General features: G+C 45.8%; 1 protein-coding gene across 1 annotated transcript in view; it reads left to right on the forward strand.

Annotated features, from left to right (window-relative positions):
• The first annotated feature begins 16,818 nt into the window (after positions 1-16,818).
• The window catches only part of LOC147125025 (dystrophin-related protein 2-like), an 81,059-nt gene continuing 70,233 nt past the window's right edge, over positions 16,819-27,644 (forward strand). Inside the window, exons 1-4 of the mRNA XM_085990627.1 lie at positions 16,819-17,748; positions 19,968-20,124; positions 21,562-21,679; positions 22,775-23,043. Coding sequence (XP_085846753.1) covers positions 17,702-17,748; positions 19,968-20,124; positions 21,562-21,679; positions 22,775-23,043 — 591 coding nt within the window. The 5' untranslated portion in view covers positions 16,819-17,701. The remainder of the gene's footprint in view (positions 17,749-19,967; positions 20,125-21,561; positions 21,680-22,774; positions 23,044-27,644) is intronic.

Genomic DNA, 27,644 nt, shown 5'->3' on the forward strand with positions numbered 1-27,644 from the left:
AGGTAGTGCCTCAAAGGGACTCAATTTTTCCCCCATGTACTTTAAGCATATTTTAAGCTGGGGTTAACCTTTCCTCGCTGTTAGACAAATAGTCAGTCACAAATCTGCCACATATATTCTGCTAATATGAAACTGTTGGGACTCATAATTGTTGACTGAAATTGTGATAGTCCATCTAGTTGAATGGTCATTCACTAACTTGAAATTGGTCCAACTCAAAATCTTCCACAGCGTACAAGAGCACAGACCATATCAGAGGATGGTGGTTCGATGTGTGGAGGATGTCCAGAAATTTTCCCTGCTTTGCCACAAACATACGGAAAATACGGCAGATGTCTTTCTCATATTAGTGTGTAAGGGGTAGTCTCTGCAAAGCTAGGACTGAAAGATAGACCAAAATCTTTATCAGCACAGCTTTCCTGGCAGACAATTGGTTGATTAGTAGTAAACAAGTCTGCAGCACTGTTCCAGCCCCAATGCCGATGGAGTAGATTGGTTTAATTTGGGATACAGTGATACTAAAGAGGGTTTCATACTGGGGCAATGCCTAAACCCATAGGTCTGATGAGATGTGGATTCTGTTGTGTTTGATACATGGGACAGCTGAGATTTCAGAAGTGGGGCTTCCTCTGACAAAGGTGACCAGGTAAAAGTACGTCCTTCCAGTAACACAACGCAACATGGGAATTTATCTGTCGGTATTTAGTTTAGATTGTGATTGCAAAACTGGATGATATACATACAAAATTAGGAAACATCAAGCAAGACTAGAGATGGGGGAGGGGTGTCGCCCAGATAAGTAAAATCAGCTATTTTGAGTAACTATTTTAAGAAAGAGCTGCATAAGTATATTTTTTAAGAACAGAATTGAAGGTTAAAAGAATAACAAACAATAAGCACAAATGATTAAATATTCTAAGGAACATGATGATTCATGCACTGCTGGGACCCTGGATGAGTCATCTAGTGACTGTAACTGCTTGGAGTTTTACACGTTGATCGTAATGTTGGATTAATATTCTGAAGTCAATAGAACACCAAGGTTGAGAACAGTATGATTCAGTTTGAGACATTGTACAGTTCATCAGATAATGCCCAACAGGGACAATTTTTATGAAACCATTTTCTCTCTGTTTACAGCCCGATGAGAAGCCACTAGTTGTTTCAGCTCTGATGGCTGTTTCCACTAGATTTGCACAGTGGACAAAAATCCATACCAAACGACCAACATGCCTCCAGTAACCGCGCTGCTGCCAAGGAAAAGAAACCCAAACCAACCAATTAAAATGATCCCAGCAGTCACAACTATGACAGCAAGGACAGAACCATTTTTTGTTTCTGTTTTGGAGATCAATGTTGTTAATGTTTTTTTCGGTCAGGGCCACCCATTGAGCAAATACTGTATTATAGTCACTGCTGCGCTATAAGTTTGCTCTTACATAATGCCAATCTCCGATTTCTTAGTTGGGTCTCTACGTTATTTGCCAATCTATTTAGACCAATGAATGCCATGTTCGCAATACAAAATGTATTACTGAATATCATGAAATAATAGCAGAAGAAGCTGGAAATACATAGCGGGTCAGTCAGTATCTGTAAAGAGAAAGAAGGACAGGTTATTGACATTTCGGGCTTGTACCCTTCAACACATCTGTTCTGATGAAGCATACACACCCAATCACCATAACCAGTCTTTTCTATTTACAGAATCTGACTGGCCTGCTGCGTCTTCCCAGCATTTTATGTTTTTATTTCCGATTTCTAACATTTGCAGTTTTTCCTTTTTATTTTCTGCACCTTCAAAGTGAAAAAAAACACCGTAAATTTAAAAAGTAGATGAAGTTAAGAGTGGGCTGCTATGTCATTAATTGCACCCTCCTCTATTTAGACCAATGCATGCTGTGTTTGCAATACAAAATGTATTACTGAATATCATAAATAATAGCAGAAGATGCTGGAAATACATAGCGGGTCAGCCAGCATGTGTAAAGAGAAAAGACAGATTATTGATGTTTCAGGCTTGTACCCTTCAGATGACTCATGTGCCTAGTTTTCTGAGACTGTCTCTCAGTCGCAGAATAATCCAGTTGTGTGAATGGAAAGCAATATTTAATTATTTTGACACCAGAGCAAGTACATTCAGTAACGAACTCATCACTTGTGAATCAGCAGCACTGTCCTAAGACTGTGTCTAATGTGCTAAACATAACTGCCTGAGATAGATTTTTATACAATATTTATGCAAAAGTACAGTAATTAGAGTTAACTTTGAAACTTATTTAGTACTTACCCAACCTACATTATTCATAAACCATTTAATCTGATAGTCTGTAACAGAAGAAAATGACTGTGACTACCACATTAATGTCAAAATTGCTTGTTAGTTTTGTAAATTTTCTTCTATTCCGTTGTAAATTAATTCAGAACAGCTTTTCTAAATCCGTGTACAACTTTTATACATAATTATTTTAATTTAATATATTTAAAGATTTTTACATTAATCTTGGAGCTGTTAAAGTAACTGGTGCAGACATAAATCTGTTTTTTATTTTAATAATGTAAGCATTGTGATTTATACTGGAGCAACACAACGCCAAAACAAACATACGCAGTTAAAAACTTTACTACGTCTGTGCTGCGCAGATGTTATAATCATGAACAGCTGAGTTTTCTGTGTTTCCTGCTGTTGTGGGGGACAGTATGTAAAGCGAGGGGGAGATGTGGGTGTTCTGTGCTGCAGACAGGTGGTTCTGACAGAGTGGTGGTTGCACTAGATTTGGCTCAGGCCTTGCAGGTAGTGTCAGATCTGAAAATAGCGGAAAACGTTCTACTGTAAAATATGGGACAACTTGACAAGCTGCTGAAAGGCCATGAAGCAGCCCTCTTCAAGCAGCTTGCCATTTTCATCTCAATTCCTGAAATCATTTTTTAATAATTCTCAGAGCTTTCAGATCAGCCACAATACAAGACAGTTGACATACCTGAGGGCACCATCAGAGAGGCACAGATGCACCTTTCTCCAGATCTCTAACATCAAGTATACTACAGGATTTTTTAGCTCCTGATTGACCTTTCTGAGGATCTGTGATGGTGATGGTGCTCAGGAGAGCAGGTAGATCAGCACTTGCCTCCATGCTCAGCTGGGAGTTTTGTCAGCTGGCCTTGTTCCAGGCACTGATGCCCCGCAACTGTGTCACCAATAGTAACATTTGAAGTTTGGGAGATTTAACCTACTTTCCTGCCCTGGGGAGTTGGAGCCACAGTTGGTATATTCTTGGCCTCTTCCAGGAATCAGAGGTGTGCTTATCAAGGTACCAGAACAACTGCTACAATGGCAAAATACTGCGGATGCTGGAAATCTGAAATAACAACAGAAAATGCTGGAAACACTCAGCAGGTCAGGCAGCATCGAGGAGAGAGAAACAGAGTTAACGTTTCTCTCTCCTCGATGCTGCCTGACCTGCTGAGTGTTTCCAGCATTTTCAGTTGTTATACCAGAACAACTGCGTGGAAACAGATAGGTAGCACCTGATGTTAGCTCCAAACTTGTAGAAGTGTTTTAGTGTGATATCAGTTAGTGGAATCTTTTGGGAAGTGTGACTACTTGAAAAGATGCTTTTATTTTATTATATAGGATCCATGCTTATTGTGAGCTCCTCTCCACCAGGTCAGATGGAAAGGAAAGGTATGCCCAACAATACACTGAACTCCAACTCAAACAAGCACCCCTTAACTGCATCAGTGTGAATTTTTCCACTTCTCACACCAACCATACTTGTGCTAACTCTTTCTTAACTGATACCTAGCAGATTATCAGGAAAAATGGTGTGTATTACGTTTACTATATAGCAATCTAGTAGAGCTGCTGAAAATGCACCCAATGCTCAATTGTTTAGGTATGCAGTTACCAGTACTATTTAAGTGATCTTTATAATGATGATAGTCCTGAAGATGGAAGACACATCTTTCAAAAGCTTGGTCAGTGTGTCAGAACACTACAACAAGAGAAAACCCATCTACATACAAATTCTAAATGACTTAACAAGAATTTATGGCCGCAAAATTCGATCTTGTAGCGCCAGCCAATAAGGCTGGTTCTCTTGAAAAATGGCAGCCGCCTTGCTTCCACCCGCTTCTGGCACGGGACACAGCGGCCGCCATTTTGGAGAAGTCAGCAGTGCTTCCATTACTTGCGCTCGCCTCTCCAATGTAAATGCACAGATCGCGACGTCAATCGGCGTGCAACACCTGAATTGACGCACAACTGCGATTTTGGACGTCACCGCTCTCCATACTGCCCTCTTCTAACCACGCATGGAAGAACGTGCGTGCTGCAGTTGGACAGAAATGCTGTCAGCGTTTCTTAAAGGGATACGCACATCTTTCAGGTAAGTTTTGATTTCAGCTTTTGGAGTTTTTAAAAATATTTTATTGGAGTAGTGGCTTGGTGCAATACATTTAAAAAGTTATTAAAGTGTGCAGGGAGTGCTGCTGGACACTTGCAAGGCTTTGGACGTTAAATGAAGGCTTCTGAAAAGATCACTTGCTCACAGTCCTGGGGGCTCTAGTTGCAGTCCCCCTTGGGCTGCAACATCACATGGAGATGAAACAGAGGCAGCAAAGGGTACAAACTGCTCACAGCGTGAAGAGGAGGAAGTAGAAGAGGAGGAAACGGAAAGAAGGACACAACCCAAAGCCTCTTTCTGGCCAGGATATCTGATATCGAATCAACCACCTGCGGTACCAGTGACCACAACCCCAATTCCCCTTTCAGCATTTATCCCATGCCTTACCTTCCCTCTGTTACTGACCATCACACCGTCCTCTTGGCCACAATGCTGAAATAAAAGCCACCATGAAGCAAACTTTCCAATCCAACTTTATCCATATATGCATCCAGTATGACATCAAAAAATCAACTAATCACCCTTGTGCATTCCCTTAGTGACTGTCTTGCATGTGCCTTTGCCTATCCTACTGATGTCATGCAGTGCTACCCCAGTGGCTGCAGCATGGCTGGTGGAAGGCTGTTGGCTTACAGTGGGGGACACTGCAGATGGCCTTGCTGGTCGACCTTGAGGAGCTGGTGGCTGAGAGTTGGAAATCGAGTGATGGTGTTTCTTCTACTTCTTCTTCATTCTCCTCTCCCTCTTCGTGGTCAACCACTGGCTGGGCAGGCTGGATTTCTTGGGTGTCTGAAATGAGGAAGGCACAGAGGTAGGGTTGTGGTGATGGGAGGGCAGGAAAGCAAGAGATACTTGCTTACACCATGTGCATCTTGTACATCAGAAGAGATGATGGGATGAGGGGGAAGTGGGATGAGAGAAGGGCGATAATGTATGAGGATACTGGCATCTTGTATTCTTTCAGCCCCGCCGCTGGCCAAGGATGGCCAGCACTGTCTCCTCCATGGGGGTGAGGTGAAGCTAGGAATGTGAGGTGTGCCTCATGTTTGCTAGAGATTGTTGGTAGGTGAGTGATGCGGGGAGGGCGGTCATGCATTGAGCAGTGTGTGAGGCTAGTGGTGCAGTTGGTAGGAGACGGCTTTTGAAGATGTATTCACTGGCCTTGACCACTCAGCTGAGGTCATGAAACTTCCTTGGGCACTGGAGCCAGGTCCTTGTGGTGACACTGCTGGCAGTGACTGTCTCGTCGATCTGGTCCCACATCGTTCTTTCTGGAGGGCTCCCTGGCCCCCTGTGGGTAGAAGACCTCTCTTCCAGTGTTGACCCTCTGCACAAAGCTCAGGTGCTGCATGCGAGACCCTGGGTACCCTTTCCCTGGCCTGTTGTGCCATTTGTATTAATGCTGAAGCACTTTTACCATTTTTTTATGTGCAGAAGGCTGTTCAGCTTTAAGAGCTGAAGACTGCCTATTTTTGAATGATTTTTAATTTTTTTTTCAGCAGGCAATTCACCTTTAAGGGTTCAAGACCATTTAAAAAATGACAGCCTTGCTTTAAGAGAATGCAGCCTCACTCCAGTGACGCTACAGCAATGTGACATTGGGCCTAAAGCAGCGCATTCATCGCTGGGCTGTGTGCTAAAATCATTCAAATCAGCACAGCTCCAAAATAACATGCTGCCTGCAATTTCTAAATGGGCACAAGCAAATCTCGCCCCATGGTGTCACTGCCCACTTTCAGGCCTTCGTGAATTTCTAGGCCATTAATTTTTTTTCTGAAAGCCAGATAAATATGCAAGGGTTGTACAAGGTAAAAGTATTATGCAAAATAACAAAAGTATATTATATGAATTATTTACATCAGTCTTCAGTGTCAGGCGTGGCTCAGTTAGTAGCACTCTCACCTTTGCGTCAGAAGGTTGTGGGTTCAAGTCCCACCCCAGAGACTTGAGCACACAAATCTAGGCTGACACTCCAGTGCAGTACTGAGGGAGTGCTGCACTGTCAGAGGTGCTGTCTTTTGGATGAGACGTTAAACTGAGGCCCCGTCTGCTCTCGCAGGTGGACGTAAAAGATCCCATGGCACTATTTCGAAGAAGAGCAGGGGAGTTATCCCCGGTGTCCTGGCCAATATTCATCCCTCAATCATTAAAAAACAGATTATCTGGTCATTATCCCATTGCTGTTTGTGAGAGCTTGCAGTGCACAAATTGGCTGCCCCATTTCCTACATTACAACAGTGACTGCACTTCAAAAAGTACTTCATTGGCTGTAAAGCGCTTTGGTACGTCCAGTGGTCATGAAAAACGCTATATAAATGTAAGTCTTTCTTTTTCATGAATAAAGACTGCAGATACATTTCAGATCCGGTCAAACTGGGCCTCAAACCTTTTTCTAAAGTACCTAAACATTGGTATGCCAATAGTTATGAAAAAAAATCCAATGTCTATAAGGCACCTGGACCAGAAGGAATACATCATAGAATCCTCAAAGAAAGAGGTTGAGTGTCTGGGTAATATTTTTAGGAGCTCGGGATTTGCTCAGGAGACCAGTGTGAAGGAAATAATGGCATTTAGGGAGATCTGGACAATTGAATAAATACAGGAGCTGTAACTGTGGACTGGAGTACAGCTGCTCTAATCCCGTTATTCAAAACAGGAGTAAGCGAAGGGGAAATTGCTTAAGAACATTTTACAGGATCTTATCAAAGCTTGTCTAAAGAGCACAGAGCTTATAAAGAATTGTCAGCATGGTTTAAGAAGCCTCATAAATCTACTAGTCTTCTCTGAGGAGATAACTAAACTACTAGGCAATAATGTATAGAATTTATTTAGATTTTGAGAAAGCATTTCTACCTCTGAGGCTTTTAAGATGTATAATGCCAAAGGCAAAGTAGCTTGCTAGATTAAAAATTGGCGTGGCAATATAAAATAGAATTACTGATTTGCCCAGGAGACCAGTGTGAAGGAAATAATGGCATTTAGGGAGATCTGGACAATTGAAAAGATAAGCTTAAGGAATGGCGTCTAAGGGGTAATTTCCCGACTTTGCTCTTGTGGCAGGAAGCCTCACTTGATCGTAACCCAGAAATTTGAGCATGCACGCTGCATGATTTTCTGACCTTTCATTTAAACTGTTGGAAGATATTACACAGCACTCAGAGATGTTTCCGTCATGTGCTGCCATCAAGTGAGGTTTCCCACCAGAAGCATGGAGTCAGAAAATTACCTCTGCAGATTTCAACGCAGCTAATTTTAAGTTGGTATGAAAATGAAGACAGGTGTTGATTGTCAAAGGTGGAAAAGTATAAAGTTTTGGGGTGTCAAAGTATCCTGGCAACATGAAAATGTTATTAAAAAGGCTGCAGATTTTGGAAATCCATCCAGTGGGTATTCAATTATAAATCTAAATAGCTTATTTTAACCCTGTATAACTTACAGTTGGAATATTAATGCTTCCTGCCTTCAAAATGGCACTGATACACTGGAGAAGGCTCAGAGAAGACCAACAAGGAGATTCTATCACTCTAATTTTTTAAGTTATAAGTACAAGCTGACAGAATTGATTTCAGTGAAGAAGAATTTACGTGGACATGATCCAACTAAAGAGTATGCAATTGGCCAGCTTCAAGCATGGCTTGAAATTACAAGAAATATAGGTGTCAATGAGTTCTAAGGTAGCAGCACTAAATCCGTTGCACTTCGCACCCACGGGCACAGAGGTGAACTCACACCATAATGCGAGACCAGCTCATTTAAATATTTTTTGATATTCTTAGGGCATGATATGCTGGGAGTGCCCAGAGGTCAGAGCCTGGATATGCAGCTCCAGCAGCTCTTAAAGGGCTGCTGGTTACTCTTAAAGCAGTCCCGCTGCAAGTTCCAGAAAAATGGCTGGAGACACAACCACACCATTGAGTGAGAATGCCTCAGAGGCCATACAAGGTGGCTCTACTTTCAGCATAAGGTTACCTTGCAATAAAGAGTAGCATCAGAGCAGCATGAACGGAGGTGGCAGCACATAAATGCAGACTCAACTATGACCTGACCCTGGGAGTGGGTGAGGAAGAACATTTCTGGGCTGTGCAAAGTTGCTGAGGCAAGTGTGGAAACATGTCGCTACTTCTGACAACGTCGCCCTGCAAAACATCTTAATTACTCTAGGCTGTAAACCTGGAGCACAATCATAGAGGGAGAATATAGTGCACCTTGCTGACTGTTCACCTTCAGGTATGTTTATAGTCTTAACACCACTGTGTAATACTACCATGTCAAAGCGCTGACCCTGTTGTCTATTAAATCTGGTAAGTAACAAACACCGATTACAATGCCAGCGCAATGTTCCTTAATGCTGCGTTTTGTTCGAATACTCACTAAAGATGCCTGATGTCCTTGGCACATGGGGTGGCACACATCTCTGCAGACTGTTCTCTTTCCAACATATGCCCTTTTACATCACCTTGCAGAAGGCTGCATTTAACAGGAGGCAGTGCAATCAGATAGGAAGTCAGTTCACCAAAGCTGCAAACCTTAACACCTTTATGAGGAGAGGAGCTTATGGATGGGGTGGCAATAGAGGAAGTGGAGTGAGTGTGAAATTGGGGGTTTAGGGCTAGTATCATCCTTGGCTTTTCATTCCTTATTAGCACATTTACTCACTCATTCACTCTGTCACACACAAGCAAACACTGAGGCACTACAGCCTCGCACAGTGCAGTGTTTTACAATATGTTACAATCTGTTTCAAGCTCTTTTAGCACTGTAAAATAGTGCTTTCTTCTGCTCTGTTCCTCTGGACGCCCAAGAGGAGATGGTATTGCAAGTTCCAACAGAGCACCTCACAATATCCAGCATCACCCACTCATGCAGTAGTAAGCACCTGGGGGCAAGCACCGGCACCTGGGGGCAAACACCGGCACCTGGGGGCAAGCACCGGCACCTAGGGCAAGCACCAGCAACCGGGGGCAAGCACCGACTCCGGGGGGCAAGCACCGGCACCGGGGGGCAAGCACCGGCACCGGGAGCAAACACCGGCACCTGGGGGCAAGCACCAGGGGACAAGCACCGACACTGGGGGCAAGCACCGGCACCTGGGGGCAAGCACCAGCACCGGGGGCAAGCACCGGCACCGGGGGCAAGCACCGGCACCTGGGGGCAAGCACCAGGGGGCAAGCACCGACACTGGGGGCAAGCACCGGCACCTGGGGGCAAGCACCGGCACCGGGGGGGCAAGCACTGGCACCGGGGGGCAAGCACCGACACCGGGGGGCAAACACCGGCACCAGGGGGCAAACACTGGCACCTGGGCGCAAGCAACGGCACCTGGGGGCAAGCACCGGCACCGGGGGGCAAACACCAGCACCGGGGGGGCAAGCACCAGCACTTGAGGGCAAGCACTGGGGGGCAAGCATCAGCACCTGGGGGGCAAGCACCAGCACCTGGGGGCAAGCACCGGCACCTGGGGGCAAGCACCGGCACCGGGGGGCAAGCACCGACACTGGGGGGCAAGCACCGGCACCGGGGGGGGCAAACACCGGCACTGTAGGGCAAGCATCGGCACCGGGGGGGAAAGCACTGGCACTGGGGGGCAAGCACCGACACCGGGGAGCAAACACCGGCACTGGGGGGCAAACACCGGCACCTGGGCGCAAGCACCAGCACCTGGGGGCAAGCACCGGCACCGGGGGGCAAGCACTGGTACCGGGGGGCAAGCACCGGCACTTGAGGGCAAGCACCGGGGGGCAAACACCGGCACTGGGGGGGGGGGCAAGCACCAGCACTTGAGGGCAAACACCGGCACCTGGGGGCAAGCAGGTGGAACTGAAGGGGATGCAACCTGCTGGCTAAAAGGCCAGCTGAGATCTCATGTGGCCTGTCTACAAATGTAGTTTTGTAACTCAGCATCAACAATTCATGGAGTTATTTGAGATGGTGGCAAGAAGTCTGTACACTTTGGAGTGTTTTTTAGGAGTGTGCAATCTAGATCTGTGCGATGCTATGTAATTGCCTGACTGGGTGGCAGACCACCATAAAGAGTGTGGCTACTCCAATGCCCTCCGCAGCAGAGCACCAATTTGGCCAACATCCAAGTTCAGACTTAGCTTCCAACATGAAAGCTTTGACTAGTGTTCTGGAGACCTTGAGCTCCAATCTACAGCAGTCTGTCTTGTCTAGCTTCATCATATTGCAGAACCAGCTAATACTCTGGTCTTGGACAACCTCATAGCTGATCAGAGATCTGCTCCCACACAGATCTCTGACCATGCTGAGGGAATGCCCAACAGCAGAGGAATGGCAGAAGCTGGCATGGCTAATGGAAATGTTCAAAGGACTACAGATGTGTTGGAAAGCAAACAATCCCAGGCATTCACTACCTCAATACCAATGGTATGTATGGTTGCAGGGTCAACTACTACCCAACATAAGTAAGTATTTGAACACCTTCATCCCCAGAGGGGTACACTGACATGCAGCAGCCAATCATCTCACATCCACTTCCCACTGGGAAAACACTGAAAAGGAGCGCAGTCGGGAAGTAAAAGACGCACACTGTCACAAAGGACAAACACCCGGAACATACTTGTACCATACACTGATAGGAAAGGATAATTAAAATTTGGCAGAATTGGAACTATAATATGTCGCGAGATTTCAGTTGAGAAGGAGCAGAATAAGATAGATGGGGAGTAAGGCCGACAGAACAGTAGAGCCTAAACAAGCACAGAAGATGATAACACAAGTGTCTGGCATACCTCCTCCTTCTGCTCCTCCTCTGAAACTTGCAAACACCAAGCAATGCCCAGAGAATGCTCATATAGGCAACAAATATCATTGGGCAAAGAGACAGAGGCAGTAGATGGACTGCAGCTTTAAGTTGTCTTTTTGTGCCTTAACAGCGAAACTGAAAAGGTGACCAACAACTACCCAGCTCTGCAACAAATAGTAAGTAATAAACTGCAGATATTGGCAGGAAATCTTTGGACATCAACACACTTTAAGAAGCTGTGCCAAATATTTCTGACGAGGCCTTCCATGAAGTGCCCATTTCAAACAGGCATTGAGGCCGGAATTTTATCTTGGAGGCAGGTAGGGAGTGGGGGAAGTTGCAATGCAGATGGGAAACCCGCCCGCAGCCAGCCAGATTTAGAGGTGGGCTGGCTGTCAGGTGGGTAGGCCTGGGGAGCAGAGAGGAGGTAGGCCAGGATCATCGGAGGGGCTCGGGGTCAGGAGCCAGGGATCAGAGATCGGTCCGAGGGGGGGGAATCGGAGGCCTGGTGGTGTGGGGGGTCGGAGACCTCGGGGGGGATTGGAGGCTGAGGGGGAATCAGAGGCCTCAGTGGGGGGGAAATCGGAGGCCTCGGGGGAATCGGCTGCCATGGGGGGGGTAATCGGCAGCCGAGGAGGGTGATCAGCAGCCAAGAGGGGGAATCGGAGGCCGAGGGGGTATCAGAGGCCTCAGTGGGGGGGAAATCGGAGGCCTCCTGGGAATTGGAGGTCGAGGGGGGGGAAATCGGCCGCCGAGGGGGGGGATCATCGGCCAAGAGGGGGAATCGGAGGCCGGGGGGGGGGGGGGAAATCGGAGGCCGGGGGGGAATCGTAGCCGAGGGGGTGAATCGGAGGCCGAGGGGGGGTGAATCGGAGGCCAAGAGGGGAATCGGAGGCCGAGGGGGGAAATCAGAGTCCGGGGGGGAATCGGAGGCCGAGGGGGGGAATCGGAGGCCGAGAGGGGAATCGGAGGCCGAGGGGGAATCGGAGGCCGAGGGGGGAATCGGAGGCCGAGGGGGTGAATCGGAGGCCGAGGGGGAATCGGAGGCCGAGGGGGAATCCGAGACCGAGGGGAGAATCTGAGGCTGAGGGGGGGAACCGGAGGCCGGGGGAGGGGGGTGAATCAGAGACCGAGGGGGAATCGGAGGCTGAGGGGGAATCAGAGGCCGAGGGGGGGAATCGGAGGCCGGGGGGGGGGAATCAGAGGCCGAGGGGGGGAATCGGAGGCCGGGGGGGGGGATGAATCGGAGGCTGAGGGGGATTCAGAGACCGAGGGGGGGAATCAGAGGCCAGGGGGGGAATCAGAGGCCAGGGGGGGATGAATCGGGGGCTGAGGGGGAATCAGAGACCGAGGGGAGAATCGGAGGCCGAGGGGGAATCGGAGGCCTCCAGGGTGGAGATCGGGAGGAGGTCGGAAGGGTCGGGGGGTCTCCGATCATGGGGGGTTGGCGAGGCAGGTACTCTGGATCCAGCAGGTAAGTGGAAAGGCAATTACCTCCGGGATCCAGCAGTCCTCACCGTCCTTTAGCTGGCGGGTTCCCCGTCGCCCGGGTAACCCAGGCCACCCACAGTTAAATTTAAAATGGAGGTTCAAAATGAGGCATAAAACCTCATTATAATATTTAAAGTGCCAAAGCGCCTCCTTCAAGCAGATTGGCTGCCCGCCCCCCGGCCTGCCTCCATTAGCGGGTACGGTAGCATAGTGGTTATGTTACTGGATTATAATGATCCGGAGATGTGAGTTCAAATTCCACCACAGGCAGCTGGGGAATCTAAATTCAATTAATTTTAAAAATCTGGAATTAAAATACCAGTAATGGTGACCATGAAGCTACTGGATTGTTCTAAAAATCCATCTGGTTCATTAATGTCCTTTAGGGAAGGAAATCTGCCACCCTTACCTGGTCTGGCCTATATGTGACTCCAGACCCACAGCAATGTGGTTGACTCTTAACTGCCCTCTGCGGTTCAAGAAGGCGGCTCACTGCCACCTTCTTGAGGGCAATTGGGATGGGCAATAAATGCCGGCCTTGCCAGCGATGCCCACATCCCATGAACAAATTTTTTTTAAACGTAAGTGGGCGGGTTGGAGGTGTCTTGGAGTCAGGATTCAGATTTTTAACATTTTAACCTTCCACCTGACCCCAACCCACCCGTTTTTTGGGGGTTAAAATTCCCCCCTTGTGTGTCTGAAAAGCTGTTCAGGCACTTCAGGCACATTATGGGACTATGTCCTACTTTAAATAAAATTACTTCCCTGAATGAGCATTACACACAAAGCACACACAGATTTGAAGCACTTCTGGGTCGAATTGTATATTGTGCATTGGGTGCAGAGCAGGCCACTGCTCCCGATTATATGGGCATTGACAGCTGAAGTGCAGTAGTACTGCGCTGCAGTGGAGCACATTATCAGCCCATATTTCTTATTCAGCGCAATGGCACATCTGTCGAATAAGCTTGCATCCAAATCAGTTAATGCGATCTGATTAAGAACAGAATAAATGCTTTTAAGGATGAGATACAAATGATCAGATACTCTTTGAAACATTGTGGTTCCAATGCTGTAGATAGCATGGAAATCTTACCTGTGGCACAAGCAGATAGGATTAAATAATGTAGTTTGTAGTGATAGATAGATATTCTGGGTATTTACTTGATTATCTTTGGGGCTCAGGAGAAATTTCACCAAGTTTTCTATATTTTTGTTATATATTTCTATACCTGTAGATATTCACCTTCCTCAAGAAAGTATGTAAGTTGGCAAGAGTCCATGACAGAACAAATTGTACATGGTCCATAGAAGGAGCAGGCTTAATAAGCATAAAGTTCTTAATCATTCTGTACTTTCTTCTGCTTTTGGTTATCATTTGGTTTTAAATAAATATTGATACACACTTGATGCAAAGTAAGCCTTCCTGCAAATGCTGCACTCCATCTATTGGCAGATTGATAGAACAAGCTGTGAAAAGATTCCCTGCCAGAGGTTTGGGTGTTGTCAGCGACAGATGGTTCTCTACAGGACTGAACAAATTAGTAATTATTTCTACACTTCCTGCAGCTCTTTATGAATTCAGTCCTCTTTGCTCAAGGTCCATATCCTGCTGACTAGACACAGGAATATAATAGTGAAATACAATGTAGTCCATCCTTTTCATGTGAAGATAAATGAGTACTGTTGATTGACTGAAAATTGTAAATCTAAATAAAGAATGATTATCAAAGAGTGTCAGTCATAAAAGGGTTTGGAAAATTGGGTTTAAATGGTTTTCCATCCTAGAGATACTGGGGTCTATATGGGTATCTTGTGATTATGCTACACTTTTGATATAAGAATAGCTTGAAGCTATAGTAAAGTCTCCACCAGAAAAAACAAAACTAGCAACTTGTAGTGGTTTTATTGGAGTACCATACAGGACCAGCTGCAGTGTGGCTCCATGTCAGTCTGGTTTTCAAACTGTAGGTTACTAATATAGTCACATAACATTATCACCTTTTTGCACAACCCATTACAAGATGACTGATATTTCTTTCTTTAAATATTTGCAGCACTAGTACATCTATCCTAATGCATAGATTCTTGTCTGCTGCAATTGGGATTGCAACTGGAATCGCTCCAGTTTGCGACTGCCAGGAGCAAGTGTAACAGTGGTATAAGTAACTTACTATGGCTGATCTGACATCAACACCTGCTGAGTTACAGCAGATCACTGAAGTGCAAGAACAGTCACTAAAATAATTTTAAACGACCAGATTGAAGAGAATGTGAAGTTTAATATACCAAAGAAAACAAGTAAATGTTTAACTCCTTCCCCCACAACCCCCATCTGCTTTGATTCATTTTTCCCCACGATCCATTGCACTCACAAGGTAAGATCACAAGATAATTATGGCTGAGGAAGACCATTTGGCTTATATTAGTGCTGTACGCCCTCAGTCCTATCCACAGAGGTCATGCTGAAGCCATACCTGAAGTGCTGTGTATAATTCTGTTTGCTATAATGTGAGGGACCATCCAGACCCTAGGGTCAGTGCAGATGCCAGCAACAAGGCTGATTCCCAGTGTTGGAGGAAAGAGGTGTAAGGAATAACTTAGGCCTCCTCAACTTCAAAGTCATCTCAAAGTGGAGCATAGTGACAGAAACGGGATTGAAAACGTGAGCCCAAAACAATAGTTTCAGATCTGCAGAACATCAGGACAAGAGGACAGAGGTTCAAAATTGTGATGGGCAAATGTAGAGCTGACATAAGGAAGTATTTCTTTACATATAGGGGGATCAAAACCTGGAACACATAGCGATTAAGACCAGGGTCCACTAGATGTTGTAACGGGAACACTGTAGACTTGTCATTCTGGAAGGATGAGATTAAATGGGTTGAAGGGCCTTCTTCACTTACACTTAGCTTGTGATCCAAAAATTTCGCCTGAGCCTAAATGGATGTAATGCACCTTAATACATTGGCCGTCCATTAAGCCATTTTTTCCTTGTTAAGGAGCAGCTGTGAGGTTTTGCCTTAAGGTTTGATTTTTAGCAGAAAAGGCATTATTGATACCTGTGCATAGCTGCCATTTCAGTAGCAAAGGAAAGGGAATGTGTGTAATGTGACCTGATACTCTGAAAACCAGCATATAGGACAATGGAGAAGCTAAGAAAAATGCATGAATCTATCGTTTGCACTGTACTGCCAGTGGCATTGAAGCTAATCACTGTCCTCAAATCTTATGCTGCATGTTCCTTGCAGGCACCCATAGAGATTGGCCCATATTTTCCGATCCCTACAGGTGTGTATGAACTGTGTACACATCTGTAGGGACTTCGCAAGTGCCGGTTTCAGGCATGCGAAGCGCATGTGCTGAAAACCGGCACTTCCGATCTGTCAAGAATCCTCTTGACAGATCATCCACCTGCCCTGGAGAAGGGCCTCTGCGGGTGGAGAGTTCCGCTTTCTGCAGAACCTCTGCCCGCTGAAAACCCTTAAAAATCTTATGCCTACTTTTACCAGCATAAGAGTTTTAAAAAGTTTTTTTTTTTTTTAATTTCAATCATTTATAATTTAAAAATACTTTTTAAAAAAGGTAAATTTAACTTTAGCCCCGTAAAAAACTTTTTGTTTAAAATATTTAATTTAATGTAATTGTAACTAATTTTAAATACGTGATTTAAAAAGAAAATTATTTAATGTTTTGATATGTTTTTGGAGTGTTCCCCATTCATACTTTTGACAGGTCTAAGCTGTCAAAAGTATGAAGGGAGATTCCCTTCTCCCATTGGTTCCCCATGGCCCACGTGATCCCAGGGACGCTTGCAAACCGCATGCGCCCCTGGGATACCTGGGCCTCTGCGCATTTTGTAGAGCAGAGGCCCAGGAGCAGAAATGGCCAGACCTCTGGAGCCCTCAGGTAAGAGCGTAGATTTTTTCCAGATCGGAGGCCTCCACACGCAGGAAGCCTCCGATCGGAAAATACGGCCCAATATCTCTGAAGTCAGCTATTTTCCTTGCGGCACTCCATTATTAGATGTAACTGAAGCTCGCTAGACAAACTTCAGCATTCGTCAGCGGCAGAGGTAGCAGAAGTTTATTTGGTGAATTCCCCAAAGATACAGGGCACCATTGACTAAACGCATGTCGACATTTGGGCACCCACCATCGATCCGTAAACAGGAACACCAATAATCCATAAGTGTATAAACGATAAGCAGCTCACGTAATAAAATACAGCGCGTCGATGCACAGTTTCGGACTGGCAGGATGGGATATATAATGTAATTGATATAACCCTGCTATTTCTACTTCACTACCTTATTCATTACAACCTAGCAAACATTTCTCTGTGTGAGTGCAGCACCTTTTCGCAGAAATCTTTAACAACTATGACTTTCCTCCATTTTCATATTTGACCTGTGCTGCTAATTTCGAGTGATAATCATGCTTTATCTCTGTGCTGTTTGTTAAATGGACAATTTCTTCTACACACCTCCTGTCAGGTCCTCACAGCAGTGGGCACGCAGTTCACATATTGACACACCTATTGTCTCCACATTGGCTTTGGTGACCATCCTCCTGCACGATTTCGCACAAATATACAGCTGCATTATTGAACTTTTCATCATTTTATACCGGTTTAGCGATCATTCGTTGCTTAAGAAGCATTACGGGATCATTATGGGTGTGCTGTGATTGGCTTTCCTTTTGATCCCAATAACAAAATTACATTTTTTTTAAACCACACATTTCAAGCCATTCGATTAATTGCCCATAAATAGCAAAGAGTGAAAAGGGCATTTCACCCCCTTTTGACAAAAGATGCAAATACAGCCCATAATTCATTGACAACAAATACCCAAATCTAATCAATGAATCAACACAAATCAATTGCTTCATACATTCATACAAATGGCCTTAATGAGTGTTTTATTTTAATTATTTTTATAGTTATAATTATTGATTCAGGATGTCAGGAATAAATGTGAAAGCCAAACCAAGAGAACAAAAGAATTAAATCACAGACATCATATCAGCACTTCAAGGAGATGAACCTCTGTTGGAGCGAGATTAAGAAGAAATCTCAAAATATCAGGTGAATTTATATATTTTTTAAGTTATTTAATATTTTTAGCCCTGCACCATCATCTGATGAGAGACAGCTTGCTCCTTGGCTCCACTGAGGCACTGAGGTGTAGGAGACAATTTAGCAGCCCAGCCTTGACTGATGTGATCAAAGTCTTTTTTTAATTCATTCTCGGGATGTGGATTTTGCTGGTAAGGCCGGCATTTACTGCCCATCCCTACTTGCGCATGAGAAGGTGGTGGTGGGGTTTCTTCTGGGACCGCTGCAGTCCTTGTGGTGAATGTGTTCCTACAAATGCTGTTAGGTAGGGAGATCCAGAATTTTGACTCAGGAGTAGTGATATACGTTCAAGTCAAGATGGTGTGTGACTTAGGTGGGGGACGTGGAGGTGATGGTGTTTCCATGCATCTGCTGCCCTTGTCCTTTGAGGTAATGGAGGCCATGGGTTTGGGAGGTGCTGCTGAGGAAGCCTTGGTGAGTTGCTACAGTGCATCCTGCAGATAGTACACACAGTGCACTGTTGGTGGAGGGAGTGGGTGTTTAAGCTAGTGGTCTTCACAGTCCATTGGGTGTAAGGGCTCTGTGTAAATGAGTTTGGGACAGTCTTCACCCAATTTTAGTGCGTCAGCCTGCAGTGCAAAACTGCTCATAATGAGGACTAAATTGGCAATTTCACTCAGAGACCATAATGATTGCTGGCATAGGAAGTAGAACATTTCATAATGTAAGGGGTGCTGTTCTGTAATTTGAACTAAAGCACATTGTTAGGTGGTTTCCTTTGCCTCTGCCTGTGCTACACCTGACCTGGGATTACTTAATGCAGAAACTGGATGTCAAAAAAATAAAAAAGTGTTTTCCTCTCCCGCACTGGCGTTCTTCACCTTGATGAGCACAAAATTCACTCAAAGAAATTGAAATCTGTTTCTGGGAGATATGTTCAGTAAGAATAAAATCTTGGCCAGAGTTTTTCACAAAGAAATCCTGAGGCAGTTGTGATAGTCTGGAGTGAATTCTGAGTCGTTAAAAGCTTAAATATAAATCAACCTTACTCGCCAATCGTTACATTCAACTGTCATAACGCCAGGAACTGATGGTGTGAGTAGAGCTCAATAGCACTTAGAATCAAAAGCAGGATTTAGATCTCATTTACAAAAATCTTTTCTTCAAATAAAATATATCCAGAAGGGATTCAATCTGAATTGCAGTCCTAAGTGAGTGATATCTTTGAGTATTCCATTTTTGACTATCTAATTTAGCTCAGCCTCCTTGGAACTTTAATGAGGATGAGCAGACTCTGAAAATATCCCTGTAGTCTTGAAGCGAAAGAAAAAGCTGAATTCAGGCATGCCCAGGCTAGAAAAAATGAACACAATCTATTCTGTGTAAATTCAAGGGCAGTTCCACAATAGTTGCAAAGTTATTTATTTCCCCCCTCCCCCCCCCCCCACCCCCAAACCACGCCAAACGTGATACTGAGCCAGGGAGACTAAGAAAGCCCTAGTTTTAATTCCCCACCTGGGCTGAGTCAGCTTATTTCAGTCAGGTAGCAGTACATGCTACAGTTGGCCTCAGTGCCTCTGGGCTGAGGTGGACACAAATTGGCTTTGATCACAATCGAGTACCCTGCTGGAAGGTATGTCTGTGAGTGCGCATGTGTGGACCTCCGGTGCGGACAACTGCAAAATTGGTCGCGATGGACCCTGTGGTTGAATAGCCAGCTGTCCTTCAACGTCCAGCCTCAAAATTGACAAAAAGGCTAGTGAAGAGAAGGAGAGAAGTACTGGAAGGCTGCCAACAACCTGTACAACTGTAGCCTATCCTGAATATACCTGAATAAAGAAAAAGGTAGAAGATTGTGGTGGGGGGTGGGGGGGTAATCATTTTAGTGGATGTCGGTCCCATGTACATGTGGGGCTGACGTTATTGTTTGCCAGCTCTGTGTCCTTCCTGTTCATTGCAGACATCCCCAGAAGCAAAGAATAGAGGTCAGCAGCATGAGAGAACCAACAGCATCTCTCTGAAGATGACATCAGATAAGGCATTGATCAGGGATCAGACACACAACCACAAATGGAACCTTGACACATTGCCAGTCTCCATAATGGTCCATACTATGTGATCTTCTGTGTTGTCCTCCCACACCATTTACCTTAGCTGAAGATCTCTTTATGCGTTTGAAAACTATTAATTCCCCCCCCCCAACTTCCTTCCTTCTATTGTGTGCTAAGGGCTCGGCTGGAGGCACTCTCTGATCACAGTGGCAAGCTGCAGCTGTCCTTGCAGGAGATCATTGACTGGTTGACCCTGAAAGATGAAGAATTGTCTGAGCAGCTTCCCTTCACAGGGGATATTGGTGCAGTGCAGCGCTACAATGAGTTCCACTCAGTAAGTTACCCACTCGTTTGAAGAAAATGGTCGGCAGTAGATAAATGTTTTGCATTTTGCAATAATCTCATTTTTCTGCAAAAATTAACATTAATCTCTTGTGTTGAAGGTTAAATATATGTCGTAATTAAAGACTGAAGCTGCAAAGAGAATGCAAACCACTCTTAAAGGGGAAGTGTCTTAATAAAAAAAGTGTTTGCCAAACTTTTTTTGTTTTGGGATGGGGAGGAGAGGAGTCATGTGTCACTTTTGCCATAATGCATTTGCAGCTGCACATATACAAAAGGATATACATTAAAGCTCCCTGGTAATTCAGATGGTTAATGTATTTCCCAGAATTGGAACTGAGCTATGTAGACAAGGAATTCCCAAGTTTGATCTCTGACCTGAGCTGATCCCAATCAGGCAGCGGTGCCTTCAGGAGAGAACATAAGAACATAAGAAGTAGGAGCAGGAGTAGGCCATACGGCCCCTCGGGCCTGCTCCGCCATTCAATAGGATCATGGCTGATCCGAATCTAGACTCACATCCACTTCCCTGCCCTCTCCCCGTAACCCCTAATTCCCTTATCTGCTAGGTAACTGTCTATCTCCATTTTAAATTTATTTAATGTTGCAGCTTCCACAGCTCTCTGGGGTAGCAAATTCCATAGATTTACTACCCTCTGAGTGAGGAAGTTTCTCCTCATCTCAGTTTTGAAAGGGCAGCCCCTTATTCTTAGATTATGCCCCCTAGTTCTAGTCTCACCCATCAGTGGAAACATCCTCACCGCATCCACCCGATTAAGCCCCCTCACAATCTTATATGTTTCGATAAGATCGCCTCTCATTCTTCTGAACTCCAATGAGTAGAGTCCCAACCTACTCAACCTTTCCTCATAAGTCAACCCCCTCATCTCCGGAATCAACCGGAGCAGTGGAGAACATTTGGGGCAGAGGAAATATCTTAAAAAGGAGTCTCAGTTTCCACAGAAAAGAGTCTTCCCAACTATAATTTTTTAACTACAGACCAAAATCACACCATTTTAATATCAAAAAATAAGTGTGTCACAATATCAGGAATAAGGTGGCGAGCAGTTACTTGAAGAGGGTGGTTTCTGCTGGGCATGAAATCCTATTCTCTACTTCTATGTTGAAATGGCTCAGTCCCAGTCTCCAGTTTTCTCCCCATTCCTGAACCTTTTATCCACCTGACATATGAAGCCTGTCAGGTTTCAAAGCCAAGATCTTCTGCCCCAGCCCCAACCTTCCGATCAGATATCATAAGGAAAAGTGTAAATAATGTCAAGGCTACTCATAATTTCAATTGCACTTTCACATAAAAGTTTTTTAAAAATAACATTGGTAATAAAGTAATTTACTAGTCTGGTAACTGAAAAGTTAAACGTTTGATTTCTGTTCCAAGATTTCATTTTCTTTCCACATTCTTTCACTAAAGGCTTTCATGGAAGACGTAAAGACTAAAGGACCCTTCATATTGGCAACTTTGGAGTCAGCCCAGGCATTCCTATCCCAGCATCCTCTCGAGGAGACAGAGGAACCAGCACAAGACAAAGGTCATCACTTTATCTTGCTTTCCTTATGACCTCATCTGTGTCATTATAATATACATTATGGGGAAAATGCCAGATTCCACTGCTCTTGGGCACCAGCACCAATGGAAGTGCTGCCCTTAAAGTCCTGGCATTTTTTTTTAATTCGCCGTTTTTAAAAAAATCCCTTGGGCCATTAAGACCCTTCTCAACATTTGTCCCTAGTTAATGAGCACTGAGCATCTGAAGTGTTGCTCATGCACTCCATTCACATTATGGAACTTCAGCCTCATGTGAATAAAAGCCCGTGGCCTCAATGAGGTTTCAGACTTTTCATCACATTATCAGCTCCTACATTCTAGGCTATATTGTCATTTTCCTCCCTGCATTGTTTGTACAATTGCTACACTGCACACCCAGACTATGGTTCATGCAGCTAGTAATTGAAATTATTTTAAAGTTAAAGCAGTAAGCTCGACTCTTAGCCTGCTGGTAATCCCCTCCAGGTCAATAGTTGTGGCCCTGTAATGATCAGTTTTATAAATAGTTAATTTATGCACTGTTTCACTGAAAGAAACTCACATGATGAAATCAAGCTATTCAAATATCAGCCGTACTCTACTACTGTAATATTAACCCATAAATTTAAAATAATACAATTTTAATTTTAAAAAAATTTCTTCTCTCTTTCTCTATATTCTCTCTTCTTTCCCATTCTTTTTTCTCACAGCTTTTATTTTATTTTAATTTTATTTTTCCTACAATCAAACCTAATCTATCTTCAATACTGTTTTCTTTAAAAAGATGAATCTTCAAACACTTTCCATACTTTTTTTCTTCATTTTTATATTTTGTCCATTTCGGAGATGGAAGTAGCTGCTACATCACAAACTCCTCTATCTCATCTATTCTATATTGTATTCCATATCACCACCTGCTAAGCCCCTTTATCCCATAATCACAGTGTGTGCTATTGTACTGTTGTCACCACTGGACTGCCATTGGGCAGTTTAATCTGTCCATTATCCAGTTACCAATGTATCCTCTTCATTAAGTCAGCATATAAGATTCCTCCAAGGGCATGCTCTGTTCTGAACCTCTAACGAATCATAATTTCAGATATGTCACCAAAGCAGAGAATCCAGAATGTGAGTCGGTTCATTTGGAAGCAGGCTAACGTATCAAGTGAAATGTGGGAGAAGCTGAGTGCTCGCTGCATTGACCGGCACAGGCACATTGAGAGAACAATGGAGAGGCTTCTAGAGCTCCAAGGTGCCATGGAAGAGATTAGTCTTGCCCTGGACCAGGCTGAGGCTGTTCGAGAATCCTGGGAACCCGTGGGAGATCTCTTCATTGATTCATTGCAGGAGCATATTGAGACAACTAAGGTACAGTTACTCGCTATAGTTACCGTACAAAGGTTGACCTGTTGATGTAGCAAAAAGAAGTATTTTTGTCCATGGTGGATTATTAATTTGATTCTTTCTTGCTGGTGACAGTACAAACAGGGCTGTAGTTAGGTATTGTGAGAGGAGTTTTCAAATTGCATAGAATATACGTTACAACTCTAGGATGCAAAAACGTCAGATGTATTCCAATCACAATGGGGGATAACCTCAGAAATGTAAGTGAAACACAAAGTTGGGAGAGACCTGGCATAGCGGGTCACCACCGCTTCTCTCTGTGCTTTGTGTCCTGGAAATAGCGATAGCTGGGGCACAAAGCAGTGGAAAATCAGCCCGTGTCCCTGAATCTATCAGGAGCAGCCTTATATTACAATGGTTTCACTATCTATTGCCAACTTATGTTGGGCTTCTGCTATCTTGTAACCTCTTAGAGCTTGTCTTTTATTTCAGCTTCTACTTCTAAGTGATTAAAAAGAAAAACTGAAAATCTGAAATAAAAAACAGAAATTATTGGAAATACGCAGCAGGTCAGACAGCATCTGGAAAGAAAAGAAATAGATTATGATGTTGCCATCGTCAGAACTGAAACCTGAAATGAAACAAGTCTATTAGATTTGTTGGAAAAAGCAATAGAAAGAAAGAGCATTTATATTGTAGGTATTCGTGTTGACCTCTGAGGGCGAATGCCTACTAAATAATTAAGTTCGACTTCAGATGAACAATAAATAAGTTGTTTAATTACTTGAACAGACGAAATACAACAGGTAAGCTGGCTGGATGCAGGAACACCGTGATGTAGGTCTTTCCCCGACGGGGACGCCACGAGGACTGAGTCCGCAGTCCTCGGGAGAGCGTTTCCCGCGCTTCGGGTGTCACGTGACGTTAGCGCATTGGTCCGCTCTTGGGGCGGTCACGTGACTCGCGCCGATACGTCGGCGCGTTCACCCGGTGCGGAGGCTGGCCATTGAGGCTGAAGTCGCGGGAGCTGGAGGCCGGGTTGACCCGGCGCTTGTCACGGGAGCGGGAGATCGCGTCGCTCCCGTCTGCTGGCCGATGCGGCCGAAGTCGCGGTAGGCCGGGCTGTGCCGGCGGCCGTCATGGAAGGCCGAGTCAGGCTGGCAGCCGCCGCGCGTACGTCACATGCGTGACGTGACATCAGCGCGCTAGGGCGTGTCTTAAAGGGGCAATGGCCCCAACAGGTAAGTTAAAGGGGCAACGGCCCCAACAGGTAAGTTATAGCGAATTATGTACATAGTTAGTAAGGGACAACCGGTGGTACCGCCACATGCGCCCCCCCAGAATTCGCTTTAACGAAAGTCCAAAGATGGTCTGACGAGCTGGCGGTCTCGGCGGGCGTACTGTCTCGACTTGGCAGGCGAGGTCTGAAGATGCTGGTCGTCAGCGGATCCTTACGCACGTCGTGGCGAATAAAACGTATCCGTCAGGCGAAGGACCGTGGAAACGTGTGAAACAGCAGGCCTTGTCAGAGTGACGGGCAGGTCAGGTGGACGTGGACGATCGCTCCGTTGATGGTGGAAGAAGTCCTTGTTCTGACGAACTCTGCAGGAACGCCAACCGAGCGATCCAGAAGGACTTTACAGGCAAGGTTGGTGAACTCGCCGACAGGTGAGCGTAATCTTCGGGAGCCTGGCACGCACGGAACGGTGCGTACCATAGTGCTACGACGATCGCACAACGGAGAGTAAACCGTTGCTACGCAGATCAGTGATTGGTGCGGACTGCAAATTTCACGTGGCCGATCGCGGCCGCGGGCTGTCCGTTGGACCCGTCCTCGATGTTTGCGGCGTCAGTAGATGTTTGCGTTTGTTGAGGGGAGATGGACGGCCGCAGCGAGCGAGTGGCTGAAAGACAGCATCAGCATGTAACGGGCTAGGATGGCAATGTTAGCCCGCATCAGGTGCTGTTCGAGCGTCGGAGTTGGAGACAGGCAGGCCTTTAGTTCATAGTTCTGATCATTCTGTTGATTCGTTTTTTTCTGTTACCAGCATCACCACCCTCAATAAAAGGTGTTGTCTTTTCGTTCATGCCACCATGTGGCGAGGACAGTTTGAAGGGCCACAAGAAATTGTTGGCCATTTTGAAGTTCTTGCCTACTGTGTAGATCTCATGGATCAGATCTTCAATACAAATTATGCCATACTTTCCAAGCTGCTTTTCAATCAGGGCATTGGCAGTGAGAACAATGCGCTGATGTTGGATCTGTCAAAACCACGTTTGTAAATCAATTTACGGACAGACTTTAGATTTGGATATTCCCATGCAATGTATGGCTCTGCAATACGGAGCATGTTGATTGAAGCCATATTCAGGTTCACAAACACTCCATTGAAGATCTGGCACAGTCGTAGGAGCTGAAGTACCTTGCGGACTTTAGGGCTAACACCATTGATTCCCCTAATACGGATCACAAAAGCTAGCCTGGGTTCAGCAGGGACCTAGTAATTATTAGCTTTGCGTGCTATTCTGGCAAGGCGGATCTCATGTCTGTGCATTTGCTGGTACTCTTTGCGGTAAGGCTCAGCTTGACCAGGATGGCAGTAACCCGTTGACGGTTGGCGTCGTCATCATGCTTACAGAAGCGAACCGGGTTCAACAACTAGGGTGTCATGTACTCTTAACAATACCGGATTTGCTGAAGCCTGAGATGCACTCCTCAAGGAACTCCAGTGGCAGGTGAGGCTCATTCGCTGCCGAGGTTTTACTGATGGAGACAATAAATAATGTGTTGTTTGCAGGGATGCACAGTCCGGATGTTTCCAGCAACTGACCCTCAATCTTCAGATTGAAGGTGCATGTTAAGGCACACAGGAGATTATAGGCAGCAGACCGGAAGCTTGGATCCGAGCTCCCAAGGTTCAGAAGTGCTATGTTCAGCAGTGTCCCTGGAACATCCTTTGGTCGTATTTTAGGGTGCCGTGGGATATAGTCTGGCTGTGACAATGCCCAACGCGTTCTTATACGGATAATAGATTGCACTATTGCTGCACATTCTTGGTGCATGAATGTCAGTGATGTGCCGTGACTGGCAATAGTTAATGTGAACTGGCTTTCATCTACCAGACAGGTTGGTATGTCCCTCATACAGGCCTCCATCATGTCCAACAAGGCTTCAGTCACAGTTTCGAGGGAGGTAAGAGCGAAAGTCTCCCTCTCGTAGGGTCCAGGCGAGAAGGAACGATCCCGATAGCTGGATCGGAAAGCAATCACAGCAGCCGATGTGACTTTACCAATTCCAAAGAGCAGGTAGAACTTGGGCGATGAAAACTCGGTTAGGCTGAGCTGCAGCACTTGTTTAGTTTCTTCACTGAAATTGAGTTGGGAACAAGTGCAGAGTAAATGAATAATGTTGATAACCAAACCGTGGGCGGAAACCCGAAGGGGCAGAAACCCAGTGACCACCCACAAAGTAACCTCGTGGAAGAGGTAGGGGTAAACTGCCCGGAGGGCGGCAACGCTTCGAGTAGTAGTTGACTTTGGTGGAAAGACTGCCCGGAGGGCGGCAACGCTTCTTGTCTCGCCGAAAAGCGTGGTAAGTAACACAACCAGCAGGCCGACGGGCTGGTGCGTCGTCGGCGGGGAACGAGTCTTCGTTTTTCATGAGGGATGAGTCCTCGTGGTTCGCGAGGGATGGGTCCTCGTGGTTCGCGAGGGATGGGTCCTCGTGGCTCGCGAGGGCTGGGTCCTCGTGGCTCGCGAGGGCTGGGTCCTCGTGGTGCGCGAGGAGTGCTTCCTCGTGGTTCACGGGGGTGAGTCCTCGTGGTATCCCCGTCGGGCGCGCTCCAATCTTGTGGGCCCGAACGTGCAGTACCCCGCGCTTGGAGAGATTTATACTTGCTGTTGCGTTGGACGTAGAGGTGACGACCCGCGTGGCGGTAGAAAAGTCAACTACGGGGACCGTACGCCAATGCGTGGTCTGCTCCGCGTCGATGTTCCCGGTGAACTGGGCTTCTACCTTTACAAAGCACGAGGGCGGTTGTGTCTCCCTGAATTGCGGTAGCGACAGCGAAACGGCTGGTGCTTCCATGGCGTGCTTCTTTTGTGAAAATTGTTCACAAAAAACGAGGTCCGGCTGTTTTTTTTTTGTTTTTTTGTCCGTGAAAAGCGGGATCACCTCCAGGCTGCGCTTCCCTTGCGAAAACGTTCGCAAAGATGGGGTCGCCAGGTTCAGGCTGCGTGCTTCCTCCGTGAAAACTGTCCACGGAGTCGGTTGTTCGTCGGTTGTTGGGCGGTCGTCTTCTGTGAAGACAAGGTTCAGGTTGCGCGTACCTTCCGTGAAAAACATTCACGGATACGGGGTCACCAATTGTAGGTATTCGTGTTGACCTCTGAGGGCGAATGCCTACTAAATAATTAAGTTCGACTTCAGATGAACAAAAAATAAGTTGTTTAATTACTTGAACAGACGAAATACAACAGGTAAGCTGGCTGGATGCAGGAACACCGCGATGTAGGTCTTTCCCCAACGGGGACGCCACGAGGACTGAGTCCGCAGTCCTCGGGAGAGCGTTTTCCCGCGCTTTGGGTGTCACGTGACCGCGTAATGACGTTAGCGCGTTGGTCCG

The sequence above is a fragment of the Somniosus microcephalus genome, chromosome 1 (assembly GCF_052327205.1).
Source record: "Somniosus microcephalus isolate GS21.2 chromosome 1, FLI_Smic_1.0, whole genome shotgun sequence".
Taxonomy (NCBI): domain Eukaryota; kingdom Metazoa; phylum Chordata; class Chondrichthyes; order Squaliformes; family Somniosidae; genus Somniosus; species Somniosus microcephalus.